The sequence below is a fragment of the Phodopus roborovskii genome, unplaced genomic scaffold (assembly GCF_943737965.1).
Source record: "Phodopus roborovskii unplaced genomic scaffold, PHOROB, whole genome shotgun sequence".
NCBI lineage: Eukaryota > Metazoa > Chordata > Mammalia > Rodentia > Cricetidae > Phodopus > Phodopus roborovskii.
This window is the reverse complement of record NW_026125397.1, coordinates 9,637,592-9,660,892: the sequence shown is the minus strand read 5'-3', so window position 1 is coordinate 9,660,892 and position 23,301 is coordinate 9,637,592. Positions and strand designations below refer to the sequence as shown.

General features: G+C 42.1%; 1 protein-coding gene across 7 annotated transcripts in view; it reads right to left on the bottom strand.

The window, feature by feature from the left end:
* The window catches only part of Ptprk (protein tyrosine phosphatase receptor type K), a 503,412-nt gene extending 485,568 nt beyond the window's left edge, over positions 1-17,844 (bottom strand). For all 7 annotated transcript variants that reach the window (XM_051175466.1, XM_051175470.1, XM_051175468.1 and 4 more), the window contains exon 1: positions 17,590-17,844. In XM_051175466.1, the coding sequence (XP_051031423.1) occupies positions 17,590-17,686 (97 nt within the window). In that variant the 5' untranslated portion in view covers positions 17,687-17,844. The remainder of the gene's footprint in view (positions 1-17,589) is intronic.
* Positions 17,845-23,301: the final 5,457 nt, after the last annotated feature.

Here is a 23,301-nt window from a genome sequence, read left to right as displayed (position 1 = left end):
CATCTTGGAAGGACTTGGAATATTCTTGTCTTGCAGAAATAATAATAATGCATTTTACCGCTGTATCAGTAGAGGTTCCTAAGCTTTAAAACTCAAATAATCACCTGACATTCGCTAATAAAAACAGAATTTTGAAAAGACTGATTCAGTAGAAAATCTAGGCAAGATGTGGAATGCCTAAATCCCAGTATTCAGGGGGCTGAGGCAGGAGGATGTGTGTTTCTAAGACAGTGTGTGATACGTACGGAGATAAAAGAAAGAGAAGGAAAAAAAAAGTCTGTGGAAAACCATAACAGAAAATCATCAACTTAAAAGCTCAAATACAGACATAAGGTAAGAAAGTTGGGGCTCAAGAGATGGTTCAGCAGTTAAGAGCTTTGGCTGCTGAGGCCAAGAACCAAAGTTTGATTGCCAGCACCCACACTGTGGTCACAACATTCTCTAACTCTAGTCCCATTTGTAATGCCCTCTTCTGGCCTCTAGCAGAAGTAGGCACACAAGCAGTACACACACACACATCCATTCAGGCAACACACACACACACACACACACACACACACACACACACACACACACACACACACACAGAGTTCTTTATCAGGCCCTACTGACTAGTCGGAAAGAAATTCACACACACAATTTAGTTGCATTTTAAAGTACATTTTAAAGTTCATTTTAAGTTTCATTTTAAAATACAGGCTTGTAGCTGTTAACAACTTCATATTACATCTTAAAACTCAAGTGGTACAACAGTTATGTTTATTGACAAATTTGTTCTTGCAAAAAAATTTTAATAACTTGAACATAGGATACTTTCATGGACCATGCAACATGTACAATAATTTTAAGACTATGACTTCAATTTATCAGGATACTTCTGCATTTATGTATTTATTGACTCTCCTGGGGCGGGGAGTGGGGGAGTGTGTTCTCATGTGTGTGAGCATGTGAAGTCCATAGGACAACTTGCTGGATTCAGTTCTCACCTTCCACCACCAGTGCATAGATCTCAAGTCATCCGCATGGGCCCCAGCGCCTGTACAACGGAGCCATCAGCTACTAAGGCAGTGACTTCTCAACTTCCCTAATGCTTCTACCCTTTAATACAGTTCCTCATGCTGTGGTGAGGCCCAACCATAAACTTATCTTCGTTTGCTACTTCATAACTGCAATTTTCCTACAGTTATCAATGGTAATGTAAATATCTGATAGGCAGGGTATCTGTTTGACTTTGACCCCTGTGAAAGGGTCGTTTATGACCCCTGAAGGGGTCATGAACCACAGGGCTGAGAACTGCTGCAAAAAGACTTGTTTTCTTAAACTACCTGCTGCTGTGGGATACTCTGTTTTTCAAGGGGTGCTTAGTGTAAATTTTTCACATAATTCCAAAGACTTTTTTAAAGCGTGTTCTTATGTGTGGTGGTAGCTGACTTTGCATCACTAGCCCTTAAAGAGAGCTTAAAAACATCATAAAACATGTGTGCCCATAGACAATCTCATTGTTCTCTGTGAAAAGAGTCAAGCAGAAGGCCTCAAGACTGAATGAGAGTCCAAGGCGGATGCTCCCAAAGGCTTGGCCCAACAAGACTGAACTCTCCCCTCTGAACTTATCTCTAGATGCTCCAATAGTCTACAGTAATCAGCACAGGGATTTGACCAGTTCTGTTTTCTTTTCCATCTTTTTCCCTCTATGCTGCACAGGCTGCCTGGTGTGCAAGGGCCACGAATTTAAAATTTGATTGTAACCAGGATGATATGAAAGGGATAAGACAAGTTCAGCCTTGCACACTTTGCTGAGTGAAGAAGCCATTGGCTCCCCAGCCTCTCCTAATAGAGTTTGCAATCAATCATGACCATGCACAAATCAATGATTCCTGCCCCAACAAGGTGTTCAGACAAAAAAACTGCTAATAATGTAGCCTGGTATCACTTGTTTTAACAAGTTAAAGAGGATATTAAGTTTGGCGTGCAGTTATAAGTTCAAGTCTACTGTCACAATGTGTAGAAAAGATATAACTTTTGTGCCATCGCTTCATTAAAAAAGGAAAAAGAAAATGCTTGGTGTAGCTGTGATTCCCAACAATAGATGATCAACTCAAAGGAAACCTAGGGGTCCCAGAAAAGGTAACTACATAGTGGCCTACAAGGCTGTCCCCCACCATTTCTTAACTTTACTGAAAACAACCTGGGACATTACAAAATCACATGCTATTCTATAGAGGGATGGCAGCTGGGGAAGTCCGATGGAATGCCTGTAATTAGCCTCCAACCTGGGGAGAACGTGCTAACGAAGTTACTGCAAGGAGCAGACTATTGAGTGGGCCAATGCAATGGACTGGTCTCCTACTTCAGCCTCCTACCATTAAGGAGTAGCCCACAGCCTTCAAACCATCAACTGCATCACAGTTCTCTTCGGACTAGGGAGGAAAGCACACACTCGACTTAGAAGTACCCAACAGCAAACAACCTACTTTCATTTCTCATCTTTCCTGGTGGCAGGTTTCCAGGGAGCCTGAACCAGAGAGGTTAAAGTTCATGTGGTACAAACTCCCACCTCAGGCACTTCTGATCCGGCATCCTTTGGGTAGCATTCAATCTGCGATACAGGGCAGTTTACTTTATAAAGAATCACCCAGTTGTGACTCCAGAGCCATTTTATTATTTCTTAAAAGCTCAAAATTAGATGTATCACCAGAGTCTGGGTTGGTTATTATTGTTGATGTTTTGTTTCATTTTCCTTAGCGATCTTTCTTACTTCATAGGAAGCCAGAAAATCAACAAGTACAGAAACTTGGAAGAACTTAAAAGATAAAAAATCAACAAACCAGCTTTTGACTGGAAGGGCTTAGGAAGCCACCTCTCTAATTACTAGGCCCAACCAGTCAGAACGCAAAGTAGGTCCGGTCCAATGAGGCCAGTTAAATACCATAAGTGCCCCAGTTCAGTGGGATTCAAGGCAGTGCTGTAAAAGGCTTCTCCTGCAGAGCAGTTAGTAAGACTTTTAGACCTAGAACTTGAAGCAGGTTGCAGTTGGAAAAGGCACTGAGAAAACCTAAGACTGAGTGCCAGAAACCTGAACCTGAGCAGAGCTTCAATCCATGGAGATGTTCTCAGAGGACCCCTTCTGCAGAGGAGCTAACAATAGTCAGGAATTTTATCAGCCTCTACCACCCGGACTGGCACTAGAAACTGTCTTTCTCCAGCAGTCAGTGGCCTAAAACACATTTGGGAGTTTAAACACATTTGAAGCCACCTTATTATTTTGTGTACTAAGCAAGTTTAAATCTCCACACAAACTTCAAAAATAAAACCCTCACTGCAAGAACCCACAGGCAAATGTGTGTTCTAAACATCAGTACACATTTGTTTATCGAGGATGAGAGGAGGTGCAAATGGAGGAAACAGTCACACACCTTGTTCATTCATTCTGTAAGTTGGAGAACGCTCATCTGGGTCAGCCTCTCATGCCTGACACTTATTTCTCAGTCTGGGTGCTGTTCCTAGACCACACGTAAGTCTCACTGGGACACACAGTGATTGAGGTAGCAGAGAATGTCCTCAACTTCCTAGGCAATTCCCACGTGCAGCTTATTCCCAGTATCCAGTTCCCAGGCTTTAACCGAGTGTAGGCCTCCAGGGGTTAAGTCATGCACTGTGTGTCTCAAACTTCCCACAGTGGCTGGACTGCTTAAGAAATTATAAATGTATCTTCCAAGGCCATAGGAAGTGCTCTAAAATTAATGCTTCTGTTGTGTTTTAGATTACGGATTTTAAATGTGTTTGTTTATTCTCCCCATCATTCTCCCCATCATTCTTGATTTTGAGGCTGGATGGATGGCTCAGCAGCTAATGGATATTCATGCTCTTCCAGAAGACCCATAACCATTTCTAATTCCAGCTCCAGGAGGACCCAACACCCTCTTCTGACCTCCACGGGTACCTACCCACACACATGTGCCACAAAAATACACACACATATGCATAATCGATTTCTTGTTAATGTTTAAAGATTCTCGATCTCAGGAAGTATTGTGAACTGGTTTTCAAAAACATTGAACTATACACTCCTTACAGTGCTGTGTGTGATCTGTCTATCAGCGCATTGCATTGGTTTAGTTCAGGTTACACTATTAGCTTCTCTGCTGGACTTACATAAAAGTTAAAAATTAAAAAAAAAAACTGCAACTAGAGGGTTTTGAAAGAGACAGCAAGGGATTAGTGACTGGCAAATGTAAGTTGACTTAGTCAAGGACTAATGAGGACAATAGAAACAATTAAAGGGAACAGATGTTATTAATGGGACAGATACTCTCTTAAGCCCTTAAACTCAATTTTCCTCAAAACATAAATCTGGAACTGAAACTTTCAATCCCCCGTTATGCAAATGAGAAAACTAAAGGCAAGTGATGGAAAGAGAGATCAAGAAAATGTCGCAGCCCATCTTTGACCGGGCCTGTGCACCTCTACATTACCATATACACAGAACAGATGCCAGCATGGGGGTATGTTTACCTAAATATAAAATGAACACAGAATATTAGTGACTAGGTTTAAAGGGATTTGCTTCCTATTCTTGTTTTTAATGTGTGTGTCTATGTTATATGGAAGTTTTGAGTTTTGCTTCGGAAACATTTACCTATCTCTAAAATTGCTTCTCAAATTCACAAATAGCACAGGTCTCACTGAAAAAAGAAAATACAGGATGTCCATTTGCCATTAAAAATGATGGGTGTGGTTGGACATTGGTGGTGAATGCCTTTAAACCCAGCACTTGTGAGGCAGAGACAGTCAGATTTCTGTGAGTTTGGGGTTAGTCTGGTCTACAGAGCAAGTTCCAGGACAGGCTCCAAAGCAATACAGAGGAACCCTGCCTCCAAAAACCAAAAAATAAAAAATAAAATGAAAAAATGATGGGTGTGTTCAAATATGAATACCAATGTCCCATCGTAAAGAATGATCAAAGTACCAGGAGGGGATGTGTTCTTTCTGGGATACAGGTAGTACTTGGAGATCTATGGGTAGGATGTCCTCAGCCTACCATCATTCCTAAATGCCAGGAATGGAAGTCACAGCAAAGAAAGCCTCCAGGCCCCTGGAGTCCAGGTACCAGAAGCCATAGGTCACAAGAGATATAAATCCAACTAACAACCAGGAACTCTGCCTATGAACATACAGGATGTATACGTGTGATTGTGTACAATGCAGAGGAATCCCATGCTGAAGACCTTTCCAGCTCTTTCCTCAGGTAAGAGAGGCAGTGCCTACCAGCCTCTGGGAAGGAAAAGTATTCTCTCCTCCTAGGACTTTGTTTACACTTCATGTTGCTCAACTTTGGGGAAATTCCACTCAGTGGAATTTTACTATCATGATGGCAATTTTTGCACAGTTCTCCTTCTGCAGCCTTTGGCTTTGGTGGGGAGGAGGTAGTCTCAAGGACAGGAGACTAATGGACTAGAATTATCCTAGGCAAGTTATGAAGTGCATCAGCAAATTGTGAGAGACAGCCGAACTCTGAGACTTGCCAAATCATGAAGGTATGGTCAGTTACAAAATAGCCTCGGGCTGCACCGTGAATCATTAGGTATGAACCCCTACAAAGATGCCTCCTCTAGGTCAAATATTTGCTCCCAAGCTCCAGGACAAGGTCTTGCTTCCCAGCATCCTCTGTGTTAGCCCTGGAACTGACATATAACAAATGCTAAATATATGAGAAATAAAATAAAAGACATCATCAAAATCACTGGGGGCGGGGGGAAGGGGGGACAGAAAAGCCAGCTTGGATGGAAAGCTTGGATGGAAAAGGCTAGGTTTTTTGTGTTGTAGTTGCTTTGTCAGTTTTTGTTTCCGATTTTTTTTGTTGTGTTTGTTTGTTTATTTGTTTATTTGTTTTGAGACAGGGTTTCATGTACTCCACGCTGGCCTCAAGGTTGTTATGTGTTCAAGGATGGCCATAAACTCCTGATTCTCCTGTTGCCACACCCCTAGTAATGGAACTACAATTGTGCTCCACTACACCCTGTTTTATGAGGTGCTGGGGATCAGCTCTGTGCATGCTAGGCAGGTACTCTACTAAATGAACTACAGCCTCAGCCCAAGAAAGAGTAGGTCCTATCTCTTCAAAGCTATAAAGAGCAAAATCTATACATATACATGTTATGCTTGATCACAGTCCTTCCCACATATGCTTATCCATGTTCAATAGGGAGAACTACCTTATTTATTGGCATAGCTAGAAAACGTGTAAGTGGTATTTAGTAGCATTTACTTGTATCTGCAAAAATGAAATAGGAGGAGCTGCACTGGGTGATACATGACAGCATAATTACTCATTGTTCACAGGAACCATATAAACTCTATTTATCGTAGCATTTTCCCCAGCATTTACATAGGTGCTGTATAACTCAGACATGAATATATATGAAGCATCTATGGTTCTCATTTCCATTCTTCAGCATACACACTTCCTATGCCTTCAACAATAATTTATTTATTACCAAAGTTTATATCCCTAACAGAATTTGCATTTTATGTAACTTTACAACTATAGGAGAATTTCCACAAAGTTTACTCATTCTATCTTCAAAGGTGTCTGGCTCAGTAACGAGAGGCGACATTAAAATCATTCTTCATTGGAATATGCCCACAGTACTGTTAGAAAATGAAGGATTAAACAGAAAGGAATGACAAAAGCTGAGAAAGTTACAGCTTCCCTCTTGCTGCAGGACCAGAGGTCTGGGCCCACCCTCCAATGCCTTTGGTTTCCATGCCTTAGGTCTCTGCCAGCCCTTCTCCAAATACACTTGTTTCTAAGTATATAAATATGCATTTCGGTAAAGAGGTAAATACAAACAATTTGCTACCATCCAACCAAATTGTTACAGCAAATTATGACAAACTTCATCAATCCCGTCTCAGGTAACACAACTCATGATGACATAAACAGAGAAACAAATCATAGAGAAAGTAAGAATAGACAAGAGAAAGCATGATCATTGAAGGAGTTCTCTGTACCGACAAAGGGATATTAAAGTAAGCTCGGGTGGAAGGGAGAGCCAGGGTGAAATCATTAAGTATCTTGTTGGCCAGTTACTTGTTTCTTATAGGCTAGCTCTGTCTTAAGTATTAACCCATTTCTATGTATTTCCACGTGGTCTTACCAGCGAGAGGCGGCTGGCGGTTCTATTCTCTCCAGACTCTCCATCTTGTCTCCTGTTTACTACTTCCTCTTTCCTCCTTGTCTCCTAGTCCCTCCTATCTTCCTTTCCTATTGGCCAACAGTGCTTTATTCATTAACCAGCATGAGAAACATTTACAGAATGACATCTCCAATCAGTATCTAGTCTGGTTGCTGTCTTCACTTCTATATGCTGATCCAGACGCCCGGGCCAAGGCATTCATTATGGGCAATGGAAGTATCTTTGCCTAACCTGGTACAGTCGTGATCTTCAGTCAATCCAAAGCTTAAGGCACTAGTACCAAAATTTATCCAATCAAAGCTGGATGTGATGGTTACTTTTCAATTGTCAAACTGATACTTCTTAGAATCACCTAAAAGGAATGGCTCAGCAGATCAGAGTACTGGCTGCTCTTCCAGAGAAATTAAGATCAATTCCCAACACCCACATGGTAACTTACAACCATCCAGTTCTGAGGAACTTCTGTGGGCACTCCACAGATGTGGTACACAGACACAGATGCAGGCAAAATCCCCCAAAATAAAATCAAATCTCAAAAGAAAAGGTCTTTAAGAATCTCAATGAGGAATTGATTGCCTAGATGAGGTTGGCCTGTAAGCCTGTCTGTGGGAATATCTTGATTACAATAACTTTGAAAGGAGGACCTGACCACTCTAGGTGGCACCATTCCCTAGGCAAGGGACACTAGCCTACATCATAGTGGACAAAGGGAGCTGAGCATTTAGCATTTATGTATTAATTCATTGCTCATGACTACAAATGTCATGTGACTCTCTACCCTGGATTCCTGACACCTTGACCTCCCCAGCAATGGTGAACTGTTACCTGGACTTGTAAGCCAAATACACCTTATCTACCTTAGCTGCTTTTGTCAGGGTGTTTTAAAACACCCAGAAATGAAACTTAAGACACTGGGTAACTCTTTCACTAGAACAGTGGTTCTCAACCTTCCTTTAATACAATCCCTCATGTTGCAGTGACCCCCAACCATAAAATTATTTCATTGCTATCTCCTAACTGCACTTTTGCTACTTTTATAAATTGTAATATGGACATCTCATATGCATCCCCCAAAGGGGTTGAGTGCCACAAGAACCATTGTGCATGTAACTGCTACTTCTCTTCATTTTGTTCGTTATCCAACATCTCAAATGGTTCTGAAAGCATCTCTTCCTAACCTGCATGTTCTACAGCTATGAATCACAGATAGCAGAAATGAGTAGAGCAAAATCATGCAAATTCACTTCCATATCGAAGTTTTCGATATTAGGTCCCAAAGAGTAAGGAGCCAGTAGGTTTTATTTCACTATATCAATTGTAATCACTTAACACAGCTTGTAATCACTTAACACAGCTTAGACTACACATTTGCCTCTATCAATTCTGTTATACATATGCATATATATATATATATATATGTGTGTGTGTGTGTGTACATACATATACATATAAATATATAAATCCTAGCAAGACACCTAAAAGGCAACCATCTATCTGACCATCTCTTTCATTCACACAGTTTACTGTCACTTTAGACCACCAGATAACTGCAAGCAAAGCCCAATGGGGAAAACAGATTTATAATTTGAAAACACTATGTATAAAGTTCTAGATACAAAGAAAAAAAAAGAATAGTTTGGAAAACTTTTTTATCTATATAAATTACAAATAAGCAAAATGATAGGGTGTTGTACCAAATGCGACTCAAATAATAAATCAGGTTGGGTCCTCTTCATTTCATGAGCCAAGGTTTTACCATATAGCCCTGACCACCCTAGAACACACAATGTAGACCAGGCTAGCTTGGGTCTCACAGAGACCCACCTACTTCTGCTGGAATTAAAAGCACATACCACCACACCCAGCTTGAAATACTAAATCAAAGTTCTTCCGCGATCTATTACTCTGAACAAATTACATCACATGTATAAATCATTAGTTTCGTGTTAGTTTTATTCAATATGGAGAATAAAATAATGAAAATAAAAGAATAAAAGTTCCCTGGCTACAAACATCTGCTCTGTAATGAACAGAAACTTGTCAGGATACAAACTCCTTCCTCACCTAGTGCTCCCTTAGCAGCTAAGACTGAGGCGACCCAACTTTCTACCCCTCACCCCGCCCAGGTCCCCTAATGTGGTACCTGGGCAAAATGTCACCCCTCACGATCTCTTTGCTTCCTACCAGAAAGATTATGGTCAGACAGACAGACAGACAGACAGACAGACAGACAGACAGACAGACAGACAGACAGACACACACACACACACACACACACACACACACACACACTCCTCCATTCCTTCTTTTCAGTGTTCAAATCTAAGTTAATACCATTACAAGTGACACTGTAGTTGTCTCTCCAGTTTGTTACATTTTCTGCTAATCTGAAACTAAATCACTACATGTGTGTGCATTCACTCAATAATAAATCCTGTCTCAACCAGTTTTTCACAGGATCTCTTGAGAAAAGGGACTGCCTTCCTTCTCTAAGCCTGTGTGTAGAATAGACACCAAAGGTTACTTCGGAGATTGTAAAACGTGTAACACATTGATCCTAGGTCACAGGCCCTCCGCAAATGGCAGGACATAAGTGTTTTTGTAATTGCTTTGGAAAATTTTTGCTTTTCCAACAGAGCAGACTAAAAACGCACCAACTATGGCTAGCAAAAATAAAAGAAGACCTAGTAAATTTAGAATAAAAAATGAGAAAAATAACAATTGATGAGATCATTCAAACCCCAAAGTTCTTGAAGTTGTGCAAAAAACTGAGGTTTTCCATGCCTGCCTGCAATTTGTCTCTCCTTCTTAAACCCAAACGTATTAAGTAGATAAGGAATTCATCAATCTGCAACTTATTAACCCTGACAGCTGTTTCTCACAGTTCAGACAGTGTAGGCTAAGTTGATTCTTATTTACAATATCAAAAAGTACAAAAAAAAACCTTGATATCTCCCATCCCCAAATTCCAGCTTCTAAGATCATGGTATCATCAATGAGCAAGGGTTAACATGAATTTATACTTCTTGCCTTTCATTACTCGCTGCTATAACCATGTCATTACGTCAGTATTTTTCCAAATCACTAGTGAACAGCAAAAACAAATACAGCAGTTGTGATTTAATCAGAGACTTCACTGTTGAAACAGCTAGCAAAAGTAGACACATTTAGAATAGTAAATGGATAGCAAAAAACACTTACAGACTCATTAATAAAAAGGCAATTAAGTCTTCTGGGGAAATTCATTTTCTAAAAGAATGCTAAAGCATGCTATAAAATGCAAGGAAAATTGTGTTTTGACATGAATAGTGTACACTGACTATTACATCATAATTTTTCTCTTGAGAAAACTGACAATCTCTGTTCTTAAGTATGAGAAGAAAAAAATTGTAAAAAGAATCCCTGTGAAATTTAATGTATGCTACCTTCTACTCCCATCCATTAAATTTGACTGACCTACAAATACACTCCTTATTAAAGAGACCTTGGCAGAAAGAGAATAATAAAGTGAGAGACAACTGGTACTAATGTCAGAGGGAATATTATTTTCTCCACTGATGTTATATCAAGCAAAAGTAGTTTACACATAGTATTTTTTGGTTCCTTGGACAGTATCTGTACCTATAAATATTCTTTGAAGCAACATCAATAGCTAAAACTTTAGCCTTATATTTGTCTTCTTGTGAAGAAAAGTATTTTCGAGCCTGTCTGAGTGTTCATCAGAAAGAAAAAGAAAACCTATATAATATGATTTTGATGTGTCAGGGATGCTAAATTATCAGGAAACATAAACAATACTCACAGATCCGGGGCTGGACAGATGGCTCAGTGATATAGAGCATCTGATTTTACAAAAGACCTGGGCTGAGATTCCTAGCACCCAACCACACAGCTCACAACCATACATAACTACAATTCTTAGACGTTTGATATTCTCTGACTTCCACAGGCACCAAGCTAGCACATGGCACACAGACATACATGCAAACAAGACACTTTTATACATAAAATAAAAATAGTAATATTTTTAAAAATCTATAAACACAGAAATATGTAGTTTATGGCATTATTTAATCCTCTTACAACTCTACAATGAAGTTTATGTGACAATCTTTTCTTAAGCTCAGTTTTGTCTGTTCTGATTGAAATATAGATTCCAACTCAATATGTGTAAGACTGGGGCCGACCATAGACCACCACAAGGTCCCCAGTCATGCTAATTTACATGATGCACCAACCAAAGGCTAGGACACCTTTGACTAGAGGAACACAGTGACCAGAAAGCACTCAACCATGACTTCCAGGTCCCAGAAAGACTTCTTCCCTGCTCCTCTTCTTGCCTTTGCTACCAAATCACACCAAAGAGCTGTGGCCAGGCTCCTACTTCTGCTACTTAGGCACTTGAGAGATCAGCCCACTGCCCAGCTATGAATAGCAGACTTTCTATGGCCAGCCCAGGCGCTAGCTGCCTAGGATAAGGTTTGGAGCTTCAGTCTGTCTAATTCAGGAACAGAATGCACTGTGAAAGTTAAATACACAAATGCCAATCTGGTTCTTTACATTTTATTTTTATTACATACTTCTAAGAACTGTAATATACAATGGCATGGGATACTGAAATAGAATGAATATTCACTTACTATCAAATTGTTTCTCCATGTACAAAACAGAAAAGAAATTACTAATAGACGTGCAGTAGTCTTTCCAAGAATATAAGTAGGCACCTTCAATCTCATCGCCTCTCTTCCTTGGCAATGACGTTCACACTACCATCGAGATATGCATATTTGAAGCGCTCGCTTCTCCCAACTAAATAACTGGAACCTATAATTCACCTACAACACTTTGCTCTGCTTTTGTTCAAACAGCACTCCCACCCCATGTTGCCTGTAGGATTCAACCAGCATCGTACAGTTTATCACTTTTTTATTCACTGAGCTCTTCGGTCACAGAAGCGGAACCATGAATTATTTCACTTAAGAGCAATTATTTTGCACCTAAAACAAATAAGCCACTAATTATCAATACACAGCAGAATGCCAAAAAAAAAAAAAAAAAAAAAAAAAACCTTTATACCAGTGTTAAGTGGTGACGTGGCAGTGTCCCAGAGCAGGATCAATAGACTCCCTATATCCCCTCCCCAGTGTTTTCCCAGAGCCTCAACGACCTGAAACAGAACACAAAGTTACGTTTTTATATGAGGAAAACTGTGCTTTCATTAAACGGATTTACCAAGACATTAACCACAAATCAAACAAAGGAAAAGAAAAAGCCACAAGAATTCAAAATGAACAGAGACACACCTCTCATAACAGACTGCATAAAATCATAAAATATGCCTTATGAACAGCTATGATGCTTTAAGGGTATTTCCATCCATCATGTTTGAATTGAGTGGAATATGAAGTTGGCCAAGTTTCTACCTTAGGCTTCATACTGTAAACATCCAAATGTAGCAACTTCCAAAAAGTTTTTCAAAGCATAGCTGTATATAAATTATGTCATTTATCTCTAAGTATCAGGCAACCTGGTATTCAAATTTTCTACCCCTTCCTACAAAAAGGGACTAAGAAAGGACTAAAAGAAAAGGAAAAAGGAAAAAGAAATGGATACGTACAAGAAAGAAACATTCTGTGACATTAAAACAAAAAAAATGTTTCATGGATTTGTGGGCTTGTTTTGACTTCAACTGAAATAAAAAGCAGTTTGATAGATGTATTATTCATTAGCTTTGTAATCAAATACCATTTTAAGATATAAGGTAACTTGTTATGTTTTGTACAATTTTTCAGTAACTTTGACAAACAGCATGGATTCTGGTAAAAAAAAAAAAAAAACAAGTCATGTTCAAAAGCAATTACAACCTTTTTAGGCAGAGAAACACCATTTGATAAAGGAACACAGACCAGACACAGATGATCAAAGGCGAAAGTCTGAGGGGAATGCACAGAGGGAAATGTTTACAGTCACAGAATAAGAAATGAATCTGTTTGGACAAAGGCAAAGAGGCTGATTCTAATAAACAACTCACAAAAAAAAGAAGCTCTTTCCTCTTCTGAAAATTCAGTAAATCATCTCACACATGTACGCACATTCGCACATACAAACATGTGCGCAGGCATGCGCACATGCTTGCGCACAAATGCATGCATGACACGCATGAGCTCCCTGTATTTTGTGTGTAATTTTTCATAGTTCCTGCTCTCAGCTTTCAGCAATCCCTTGTCCTTCCCTCCATGAAGAACAAGTTGAAGAAATGGGAACAGCGCAGATGCAAGCTTAGTATGACCTACTCTGTCTAAATACAATGTTAGGGAGGAACAGTCCAATGCAGGGCAAAACATCAGTGGTAGCCAACATGCTTTCTCTATATGGAATTATGTCATATAAAATTTAATGCTTAAGACTACATACATAGGCACTAATACGTCAATGCTGTACACAGGAGAGTGTCTCATATGTTAGAGAAGTGTTTTAGCTTTGGGTAGTGGACGGGTCATATGGCTAGTATTTAAGAACATATGCAGTACATAAAGCTATTTGATGAAAACAAAAAGCTTCTAATTTGGTGACTACGCATGTGGAGCTAAGTTGTTCCAGGGAGACGTGGGAGGAAGTGTGAAAGGGACAGGCAGAGTAGCAGAGGGGTTGATTTATTGATTTATTTTTCTGATTCACATTCATGAATACAAAGAGAAGAGCTGTCAACAACACACACGCCAATGACCAAACGACAGCCAAACCTGCCTCTTCCCATCTTGGCAGGCCAGACACAAAATGACATCTCAGGAGCTAGGAAACTCAGAGAGAAAAACAGTCCTGGAATTGTCCATATCCTTACTAGGGAGTACAGTTGGGAATTTTAATGGATTTAGACACCCAAGAACACCAGTCAATCAAAACTAGAGAACTAAGTGGAGCTGGCTCAAATGTATCTTCCCAGGAGGTAATCATAATAAGAAAATTTTAATTTTGTACTAGAGACAACAAGAAGCCAGACACAGACAAGTCATTCTGCTTAGATTCATTGCAAGGCCCTAAGAGAGGAAGGACTGGGGTGAGCAGCCAGGACCTCGTCCATGGCAGGATCTGAGCAACATTCTCAGGCTCACTTCATACCAGACACAATAGTCCCTCTCTAGGTCACTGATAAGACTGCATCCAAAGCTACATGCAATTCTCCATTTGGAGAAAACGCTAAACAGATGACCTGAAAATAACAAGACTGTGCAAGTATTTTTCCTGCAGTTAGGGCACTAGGAATATTAGTAGCAAGTCTTCCCTAAGTTTGTGAAAGATCTGCATGGCTAAGCAAAAAAAAAAAAAAAAAAAAAAAAAAAGGTAAAGGTAATTTCTGATACTGTCATAAACTCATGGTCTGGCCTGAATCAATTTAGGATATTTATGATAGAAATGGATGACTAGTGGAATAACTCTCTCCATACACACACACACACACACACACACACACCTTGCTGAACAGCCTGTAGTTACTGAGAGTTCTAAGAGTTTAGGAGCTGTAAAAGCTGAATCCCTGGCTCGCCGGCTACCTTAATTTATGATGATTACACCCCAGATAGCTGCACCATGCTTTACAGTTGACAGTGCTGGCTCACATAAGTGACTCCACTTGATCCTCATAAAAACTGTGTGGAAAGGTCAGGAAGCGTATTATTATCCCCATTTTATAGATGAGAAAGCTGAGTTTCCAAGTGAGACTGGTTCTGTGGGATGTGAGTTCTATGGAAAGCCTGTTCGCATGGTGATACTAACCAGATCAGCTACACAGCCCAGAAAATAGGCTGGAGTAACACTCTGGTCTCCCCTATTTCAGTTTTCCTGGATAGAATGCAGATGCAAGCATTACTTTCAGAGACTAGAGGAAAAGGTGAAATCTATCAAATCCTGACTTTAAAGATGTTTGCCATGAAGCAGCTTTACACTTTAACTGCAAGCAGAAAAAGAGAAGGTTGCAATAGGAAAGTGTTAAATGTGTGATTGTGACACACACAGCGATTCAATGTATATATCACATTATCCTCCCAGTTTTTTTCAGCTTACAACATCAACAGCCACACAATACTATTGAAAAGTGAGAAACTGGTAATCATGATTCCAAATACATATTTAAGAGGATGAACTATTTTAAAATTTGGAAAACACATCTCTTTAGATCATTATAGCATGTTCATTTAGATGTCTCCAGAAGTTCATCACTTAAAATAGAGTAACAGAAGGGGGGAAAAAAAAAACAGCAAGAAGGAAAACACTACCAATCTCTAATTCAACTCCAACTCCAGTCAATATTTTTTTTTTACAAATATGCCATGGAGTTTAATGACATTACAATATCAAATGATTTATGACAACTAGGAAAAAAAAGGAAATGCCTACAAAACCAACTTTAAATCTCTGAATACAAAACCAACTTTAAATCTCTGAAGACAGACAGATTAGATCTTCGGTTGTGGGCATACATGCATACCCTGAATAGGAAGATAATGACAGTTCTGTGAGGGCTGACTGCATTCATAATAAACTTCCAGAAGCGTATCTGCACACTGTGATGAGCCAATCTCAGGACTCGTTGATTAAAAGATAAATAACATTTTGAAAGAGAAAAGTTTGTCCAATGTTGAACATAGATCCATCGGCTGTTAAGACATCACTAGTCGCCAGTCCTGAATACATGAGTTTAATCATGCAACTGGTAAAGTTCAATTAACAAACTACATGCCTTCTCAAACTATGCTCTCCGTGCAGTGACAAGCACTGTGTAGAAATCAATACACCCTCTAACTTGCTGCATATAATGAGTTACATCAAGCACGTTCCAATACTAACAGCATTGTATGGCAGAGACCCAGTCGGTAATGCTAAACCGGGAGAGAATTAAATTAAGTCTTCGGAGCTCATTGCATTGAGCTGGTGCCTTCTGCACATCACCCGGACACATGGTCTTTCCTTTGCCTGCTACCATTTCACAGCCTCTTCTAGAATCTCTGGTCTAACTCCTTGTATACAGTTCTAAAGGGGGAGGGGAGAAGAAAAGCTAATGAAGGATTTGCTCCGGAAAACAACATGGTGAGTTTATTTCCAGGAAATCGGGCAGTCTCAACAATGAAACTGTCAAGTACAAAGTAAGTTCGGTCCACGCATCCTGCCGGTTCAACCAGGAGAGCGGTTGTCGCGTTTCCCGTCACCTCCGGCCACTCCGTTTGCTTCTGTACTGGGAAGCCAGGCAGCAAATGCGCCCGCCAAACGAGCTGGGCTGGGAGGGTTGGCCAGAAAAGTTGTCAAGCCCTGCGGGAGGCAGAAGCTCAACCTGAGAGCCCGCTCCCCAGCGTCCACCTGGTGAAACTTCAGAGCCAGCAGAGGACACACAAAAGCAACAGACCTACCCGGAGGATATCAAAACTGGAGGGGAACAGAGACCACCAGTCCTTGAGACCCAGAGTCAAGGTCTTCTGTGAGTGGCTTTACTTAGAACTCAAAAGGGATAGAATGGAACACTGCATCGCGGCTCTCTCCCGGGGTTGTCCCGGCTAGCTGAGAACGTTTCCAGCCCGGGTCACCCAGGCGGACTCTGGGAGATGTGGAGCCAGCTTTGTGGTGGCTTCCCTGCATAAGCAGGGTAAGCCTTCCCGGAACGGGCGCTCAGGACAGCTCTGATTCTATACTAAGAGCCACATTTCCAAACGTCGTAGGGGCTCAGCCAACACACACATGCAACATGCTCCACGCTGTGCCCTGTAATCAACCCCGGAGCAACTCTCAACCCTCAGCGGAGGAGGAAGGAGCCTCCGGGAGGCACAGGGAAGAAGTTGGACAATAGTCAGAGGAGGTTATTCCCGGGACAAAAAGCACCTGGCAGAGCGCGCCGAGGTCAGTCCCTACGCGTCCCCCACAATTCTGACAAAGGCTTCCCGGGTAATTTTTAAACAGTCTGGCGGCAGAGAGCCACCAGCCCGCTCGGCGAGCCAAAGAACCGTGGTCCCGGGAACCCTAAGTACTTTCTTCTTTCTTCACTAAGGTTGAGTGGACTGCGCCCGACGCCCAAGCTATCGACCGTTCACCCAAGAAAAGCAGGGTAGCCACAGGCTCGGTCCAGCATACCCAGGGCTGTCTGCGCGCCGGGCCAGCCTCGTAAACAATGGGTCGCGGACGTAAAAGTTACCTGAGCCCCATGGCGCCCAGCTCCTGGCCTCGTCCCGCCTGACACAAACTCCCAGGACAGACCTGGCCTCAACCTGCTCCCCCCCCCCACCCACCCTTTCTCCAGAGCGAACGCCTCTCCGATCCCCGGCCCCGGCAATCAGCCAGTCCCTCCTCCCTCAGAGTCCAAGGCTGAGGGCAGCCACAAACCAAATGGCCCCCACCCCCGAGCACTCACCTGCTGAAAACTGGCCTTGCACCGACCCCAGGAGAGGCCACGGGGACAGGAGCCAGAGCGCCACAAAAGCAGGCAGCACCGCCGCCGCCACATCCATGGCGAGTTTGGGAGAAGTTTCAAGCAGCTTTGCAAAGAGCCTCCGGGGGTATCGCGACGAAACCCACCAGCCAGCCGCCCACCCGGCCTCGTGGGGGGCTCGCGGGGACGCCGCGGCCACCCGCCAGCACTTTCGTCCTTGCGCAACGACGGCCAACTACCTCGCGGGCGAAAGCGTCTCCCGCGTCGCCGGCCAGCCGCGGCCGCCGCTCTCCATGCTCGGCAGAGGCAGCTCAGGGTAGTCCGGAGTTACTTTGCTCGGGGAGGGACGGGGGCGGAGCCTGGGGTGACGTCGCCCCGCGGGCTCCGGCCGCTTCGGTGGAATGCGGGCTCCGGCGCGCGCCGCCGCCACCGCCGCCTCCTGCCGGGAAGACGCGCGCCAGCCCGGCCGCGCGCCCCGCGCTGCCTTTGTTCGCCACCTGGGCTCGGTGGCCGCGCGGCTCCCGGGTTGCGAGCCGGAAAGAGGGACGCTGCGCAGGTCACTGCCGGATCCTCTAGAAGCGACTCTTGACGGGCAGGAGTGTGGGAGGACCACGGAGGAGGTGCAGGAGAAGAGGCGTCCTGGGGTTCTGTCCCCGAGGTGGCGGTCCCACCGGAGCGGTTGGTGGTAGGAAGAAAGGGGAGCGTAGATGCCACCTTTACAACGCCGAGCTGAACTATTCCTTATTTCACTGTACCTTATTGGTATGGTAAGGAATTAGACCCCTACCCCCACTGAAAACTTATTCTCGTAATAAATAAAACTTGGACCGAAATAAAATGTTGGGTAAGTTTCCAGTGTGAACAGCTGGCGTTCCTCATTTCTGGTTTATTTGTCATTTACGGAATATCTGAATTTATTTGCCGCGTCACTGACTGCTTGTTGCTGGAGCTCCTGGTCCCTCTGCCTTCGCATAGCCTGATGGAGTAGAGCGGGTTTGGGGTTTTGTTTTGATTTTTATTGTCTTGTAGCTATTTAAGAATTAAGTATTTAATAAAAGGACTTTATCCCGACAGCCGTCACAGCAGGCTTGCTCTGAAGGAACCCAGTGCTAACAGCATTAAAGTCAGTCGGTTTGCTACCCTAGGAGCTTTTGAGTGTTTTCACCAAATGCCAGCCTGACTTGCTTTTGTAGCAACGCTGTATAGTTGCTTATTTTACTTGTGTCTGCAGCATATGACATATGGAAGTGTGATCACAATTGAGCAAGCATAACTTTTACTTCACATTTTCATGCCATATACACAACTTCTAACAACAGTCTTGATTGACACCTGTCAGTCACTCAGATATCTTTAGTCTTTTAAAGTCAAAATGAAGTAGAATCAATTTAATATAACATTCTCACCATTTACCAAGCCACATATGTCTGTAATGAGCACATGCTGGTATGACTAGGTTTTGAATGGGAAAGTAACTGTATGACATCTAGATACACATGTATGTGCATATATTATATAGAGAGATCAAGAAGGAGAAAGAAGTTTTTTTGTTTTTTCTGGGGATAGAAACGACATTAAACTTCAGTCTTGATTGTTCATTAGTACCTGGAACCAGCCCAGCACTTGTCAATGCAGTTCAACAGTTAGTCATCCTCCCTCAGGGTACAACATAGATGTGCCTTAGCTCATTAACCTATAACTTGAAGCACGGTGTACCTTGGGTCCCTATTTCTTACACTGAGGAGCTTTTCTAGATCACAAGTAACCAGAGCCTATTATTTTCCTTTCTGAAGGCTTAGCAGAACTTTCTAAAAATTAACAGTAATTTGCCACAGTAAAAGCAAAGGAAACTCTTCTGTCCATATTTGAATCCATCTGTTTGGTCCTTGCAAGAAGGATGAAAGATGTTTATGACTTGGCAACTTGTTTGCAAACAAAGCCCTTTAGAGATCTAGTCAGTGGATAGTACCACACTTCTTATCAGAGCCAGTCCCTGGAGGGATCAAGGATTTGTTCCATTTTCTGTGGGATGGAGTAGAAACAGTACAGATAATGGTTTGGGAGTGTTCAAGATGGGTCAGGCTTCTTACATGGGCAGTGCCATACGGAGGAATCAAGAGAGTACTAGGTTTCAGTGTGTTCTGGCAACAGCCTCAAGGCATACATCCAAGGAAACAAGAGGAGAGGATGAAGCAATTTACACACACACACACACACACACACACACACACACACACACACACAAATAGGAGAGAGAAAAAAAGAAAATACTTAAAAGGAATCAACAGAGATGACATGTTAATAAAACCAGGGCAAAGGCAGCAACATTTTGACATTTTGAGCAAGCAAAGTGGAGCTTTTATCCTCAGGCCTCATAGCTAAGGTGGACCAGTGGGGCTCACCATCATTTGAGTAGCAAGCTGTCCTTGAACTCCTATTCTCCTGCCTCAGCATTTTTCATTAAAAAAAAAAAAAAAAAAAAAAAACACTAAAATGTTAACATTCCTTTTTTTTTAATAATTAACTTTATTTTATGTGCATTGGCCTGAATGTATCAGATCCACTAGAAATGGTGTTACGGACAGTTGTGAGCTGCCATGTGGGTGCTGAGAATTGAACCTGGATCCTCTGGAAGAACAGGCAGTGCTCCCAACTGCTCAGCCATCTCTCAGCCCCAAATGTTCAGATTCTTTTATCTACTTGCTGTCCTAACACTAATGCAAAATATGAAAAATGTTTTAGGCACTCAGGTATTTAATAAAAGAAAAGTGAAAACAATCAAATGTCCACTTATAGGCCAAGACACAAGCATATTACTTAGTAGGGTATTTCTCAGAACCTGAATTTCCTGGAAAAACAAAGTTACACAGGGCAGAGTGTTTATGACTGAACATTGAGAAGGCTAACAGAAGACAATATAGAATTTCGGTAGAGAGAAAAAGATCTGGGAGGAGGGGCAGTGGCTATAAAGACAATTCAGTGGTGAAGAAACCTTGCTCTTCCAGAGGCCCAGAGTTTGGTTCCCACTTAGCATGCCAGAGGGCTCCCAGCCACCTCTAACTACTCTCTTCTGAACTCCAGGATTACTTACACTCACAGTGCTATATACAGACATGCATGTGCATGCGTGTGCACACTTGTACACATGACTATAAATAAAATCTTTTTATTTTATATTTATTTTATTTCTTCGGGAAAAAAAAAAGCGGGGGGGGGGGGGGCCGCGATGGACACCAGTGAAGCCTGCAAGGCATCATCATGGATATATATAGTGGCACTAAATGACACACTCAACGTGGATAGTATAGGAAAGTTTATGTTCTATGTAATATATTACAATAAAGCAATGGAATGACAAGCAAGAAAACAAAGACTGGGGTCTGGAGAGATGGCTCAGCAGTTAGGAGCACTGCATGCTCTTCCAGAAGACCGGGGTTTGATTCCCAGACAGCACTAAAGGGCCTGTAATCCAGTTCCAAGTGATTTGACACCTTCACACAGACAGACGTGAAAGCAAAACACCAATGCAGATAAAATAAAAATAAATAAACCACTGGACAGGAGGAAGAGAAGGAATTAGAAGAAAGACTGACTAAAACAATACACACAACAACAATAAAACATGAGCTTGAGAAGTAGCTCAGTGGCAAAACAGTCTTGTGGCATGTTCAAGGTCCAGGTTTAAATCCCAGCACCATAGGTAGAAAAAAAAATAGTATTAATCCAATTACCATTAAATTTAGCTCACAGCTATGCTTTCTTCCTAAGCTGTTCTTTGACACATGGTTGGTTATATTAGATAAAATGTTGCTTGTCTGGTTTGAGGAAAATGATGCTGTTATTTACTTCTTTCTGAGCTGGAACTCACTTGTAGAAATCCTTCTACTAGGATTACAGGTGTGGGTTACTATTTGAACTATAAGTTATCTTTTATTCTTGGGCATTAACCACCTATTAGCTGCAGTTATGAATTTAGACCTGGGGGTAAAAATGGCTTAGATATAAACACCCTGACCCTGATTTGACCCCCAAGACAGGGGCCAAAGTAAAATACCTTTACCCTACATGACCTGCATTTGGCAAAATGTTTCCAAGAAAATCCTAGTTCTGCCAAATTTGAATAAACCTAATTGAAAAATAAGCCCTGGAGATTGGCATGTTTGTGGAACTCGGGACTCAGCAAAACTAAACAGGTGTCTCCACCATATGATTTTTTTGTATGATTGCCAATGTGGAATTGGGTGCTGCACATCTGTTTGGTAAGGGAGAGAGAAGAGGGGCTTCGTCAAGTTTGAGACCCTGGAGAGAGGTGTTAACCATCTTGGCAACAAAGTAGCTTAAGTAAGCAATGTTTGGTTTCGTTTTGTTGTGAAAGGGTTTCCCAGCACAGTTCTGTAGACCAGGCTGGCCTCAACCTCAGAACACCCACCTGCCTCTGCCTCCCCAGTGCTAGGATGAGAAGTGTGCACCACTTAAACCCCCCTCTAAAGGTTTATTTTTTGGCTGGAGGCTTTAGTCTGCCTGTGGAGAGGCATTAGAGCAGGAAGCATATGGTAAAGAATGGTGCCCCCTTCCTTATAGCCAGGAAGCCATGGGTAAGAAGCAGTCAGGGTACCCCATCCCCTTCAAGGACCTGATTTCCTCCCAGGAAGCCTTCTGGCCTCTGCAATGTTCTACCACCTCCCAGTGACACTATAGACTGGAGACCAAGCCTTCTATAAATAAGTCTTTGGGGGCCATTCCAGATCTAGTCCAGGGTATCTCTCAAAACCAGTGTTGTGGTTTGAATCTGAAACTCCATGGTCATAGCATATTCTGAATGAGTTCCCAGATTGTGGGGTGCTGTTTTGGAGGCTATAGGACATTTCAGAGATGGGTGGCTGGTAGATGTTAAGTCACTAGGGTTTGGCCTTTGTAAAGTATGCATACCCTTGGCTCCTGCCTGCTTTCTCTGGTTCCTGTAAAATGTTGCATGAAGACTCTCCACCGTACACTCCAGTGCCCTGACCTACACATTTTCCTACTCTGAGAGACACAAAAACCTCCGACACCAAGAGTGAAAACAAGTCATCCTTCTTTGGTGTTACTCTGTCCAGTGATGTCTCTCTCACAGGCCACAGGAATAGCTAATACAGCCAGGGTTCTAGGGAACAAAATTTGGAAAGAATTGCCTTGAATATTTAAGGTCTCTGTAGCTCAGGGTACATGACCTTGCCAAAATCCTCCTACTTCTGCCACCCAAGTGCTGGGACAACAGCCACCTGGTCAATAAACTGTATTTTTTTTCCCTAGAAAATCAAATGTAAGACATATTTTTGTAGAGCTGTTGATTTACATAGGTATAAGTAAATATACGGGCCGGATGAATGTTATTTTCTTCCCCTTGCCCACTGAGTCAATGTATACCCAGCAGACAAGATGTTTTATTTCTTTAGCGAACAGATCATTAGTGTACACACAGCAGGCATTTATAACCAACCAGGAACATTTTCAGCTTGTTATAGGAACTAGTTAGTTAGGCCTTCTTATTCACAAAACATATTCCATGTGCACCCATCCATCTCAGCAGAAGCATGTGAAGTAGGCAAAGCAGGTAGCAGTTAATTCCACCTACCAAGTTAAAAACAGCCTTGATTTAGAATTAAAATACTTGCTCAAGGTTCTATAGCCAGTAAACACAGGGATGGGAATGTG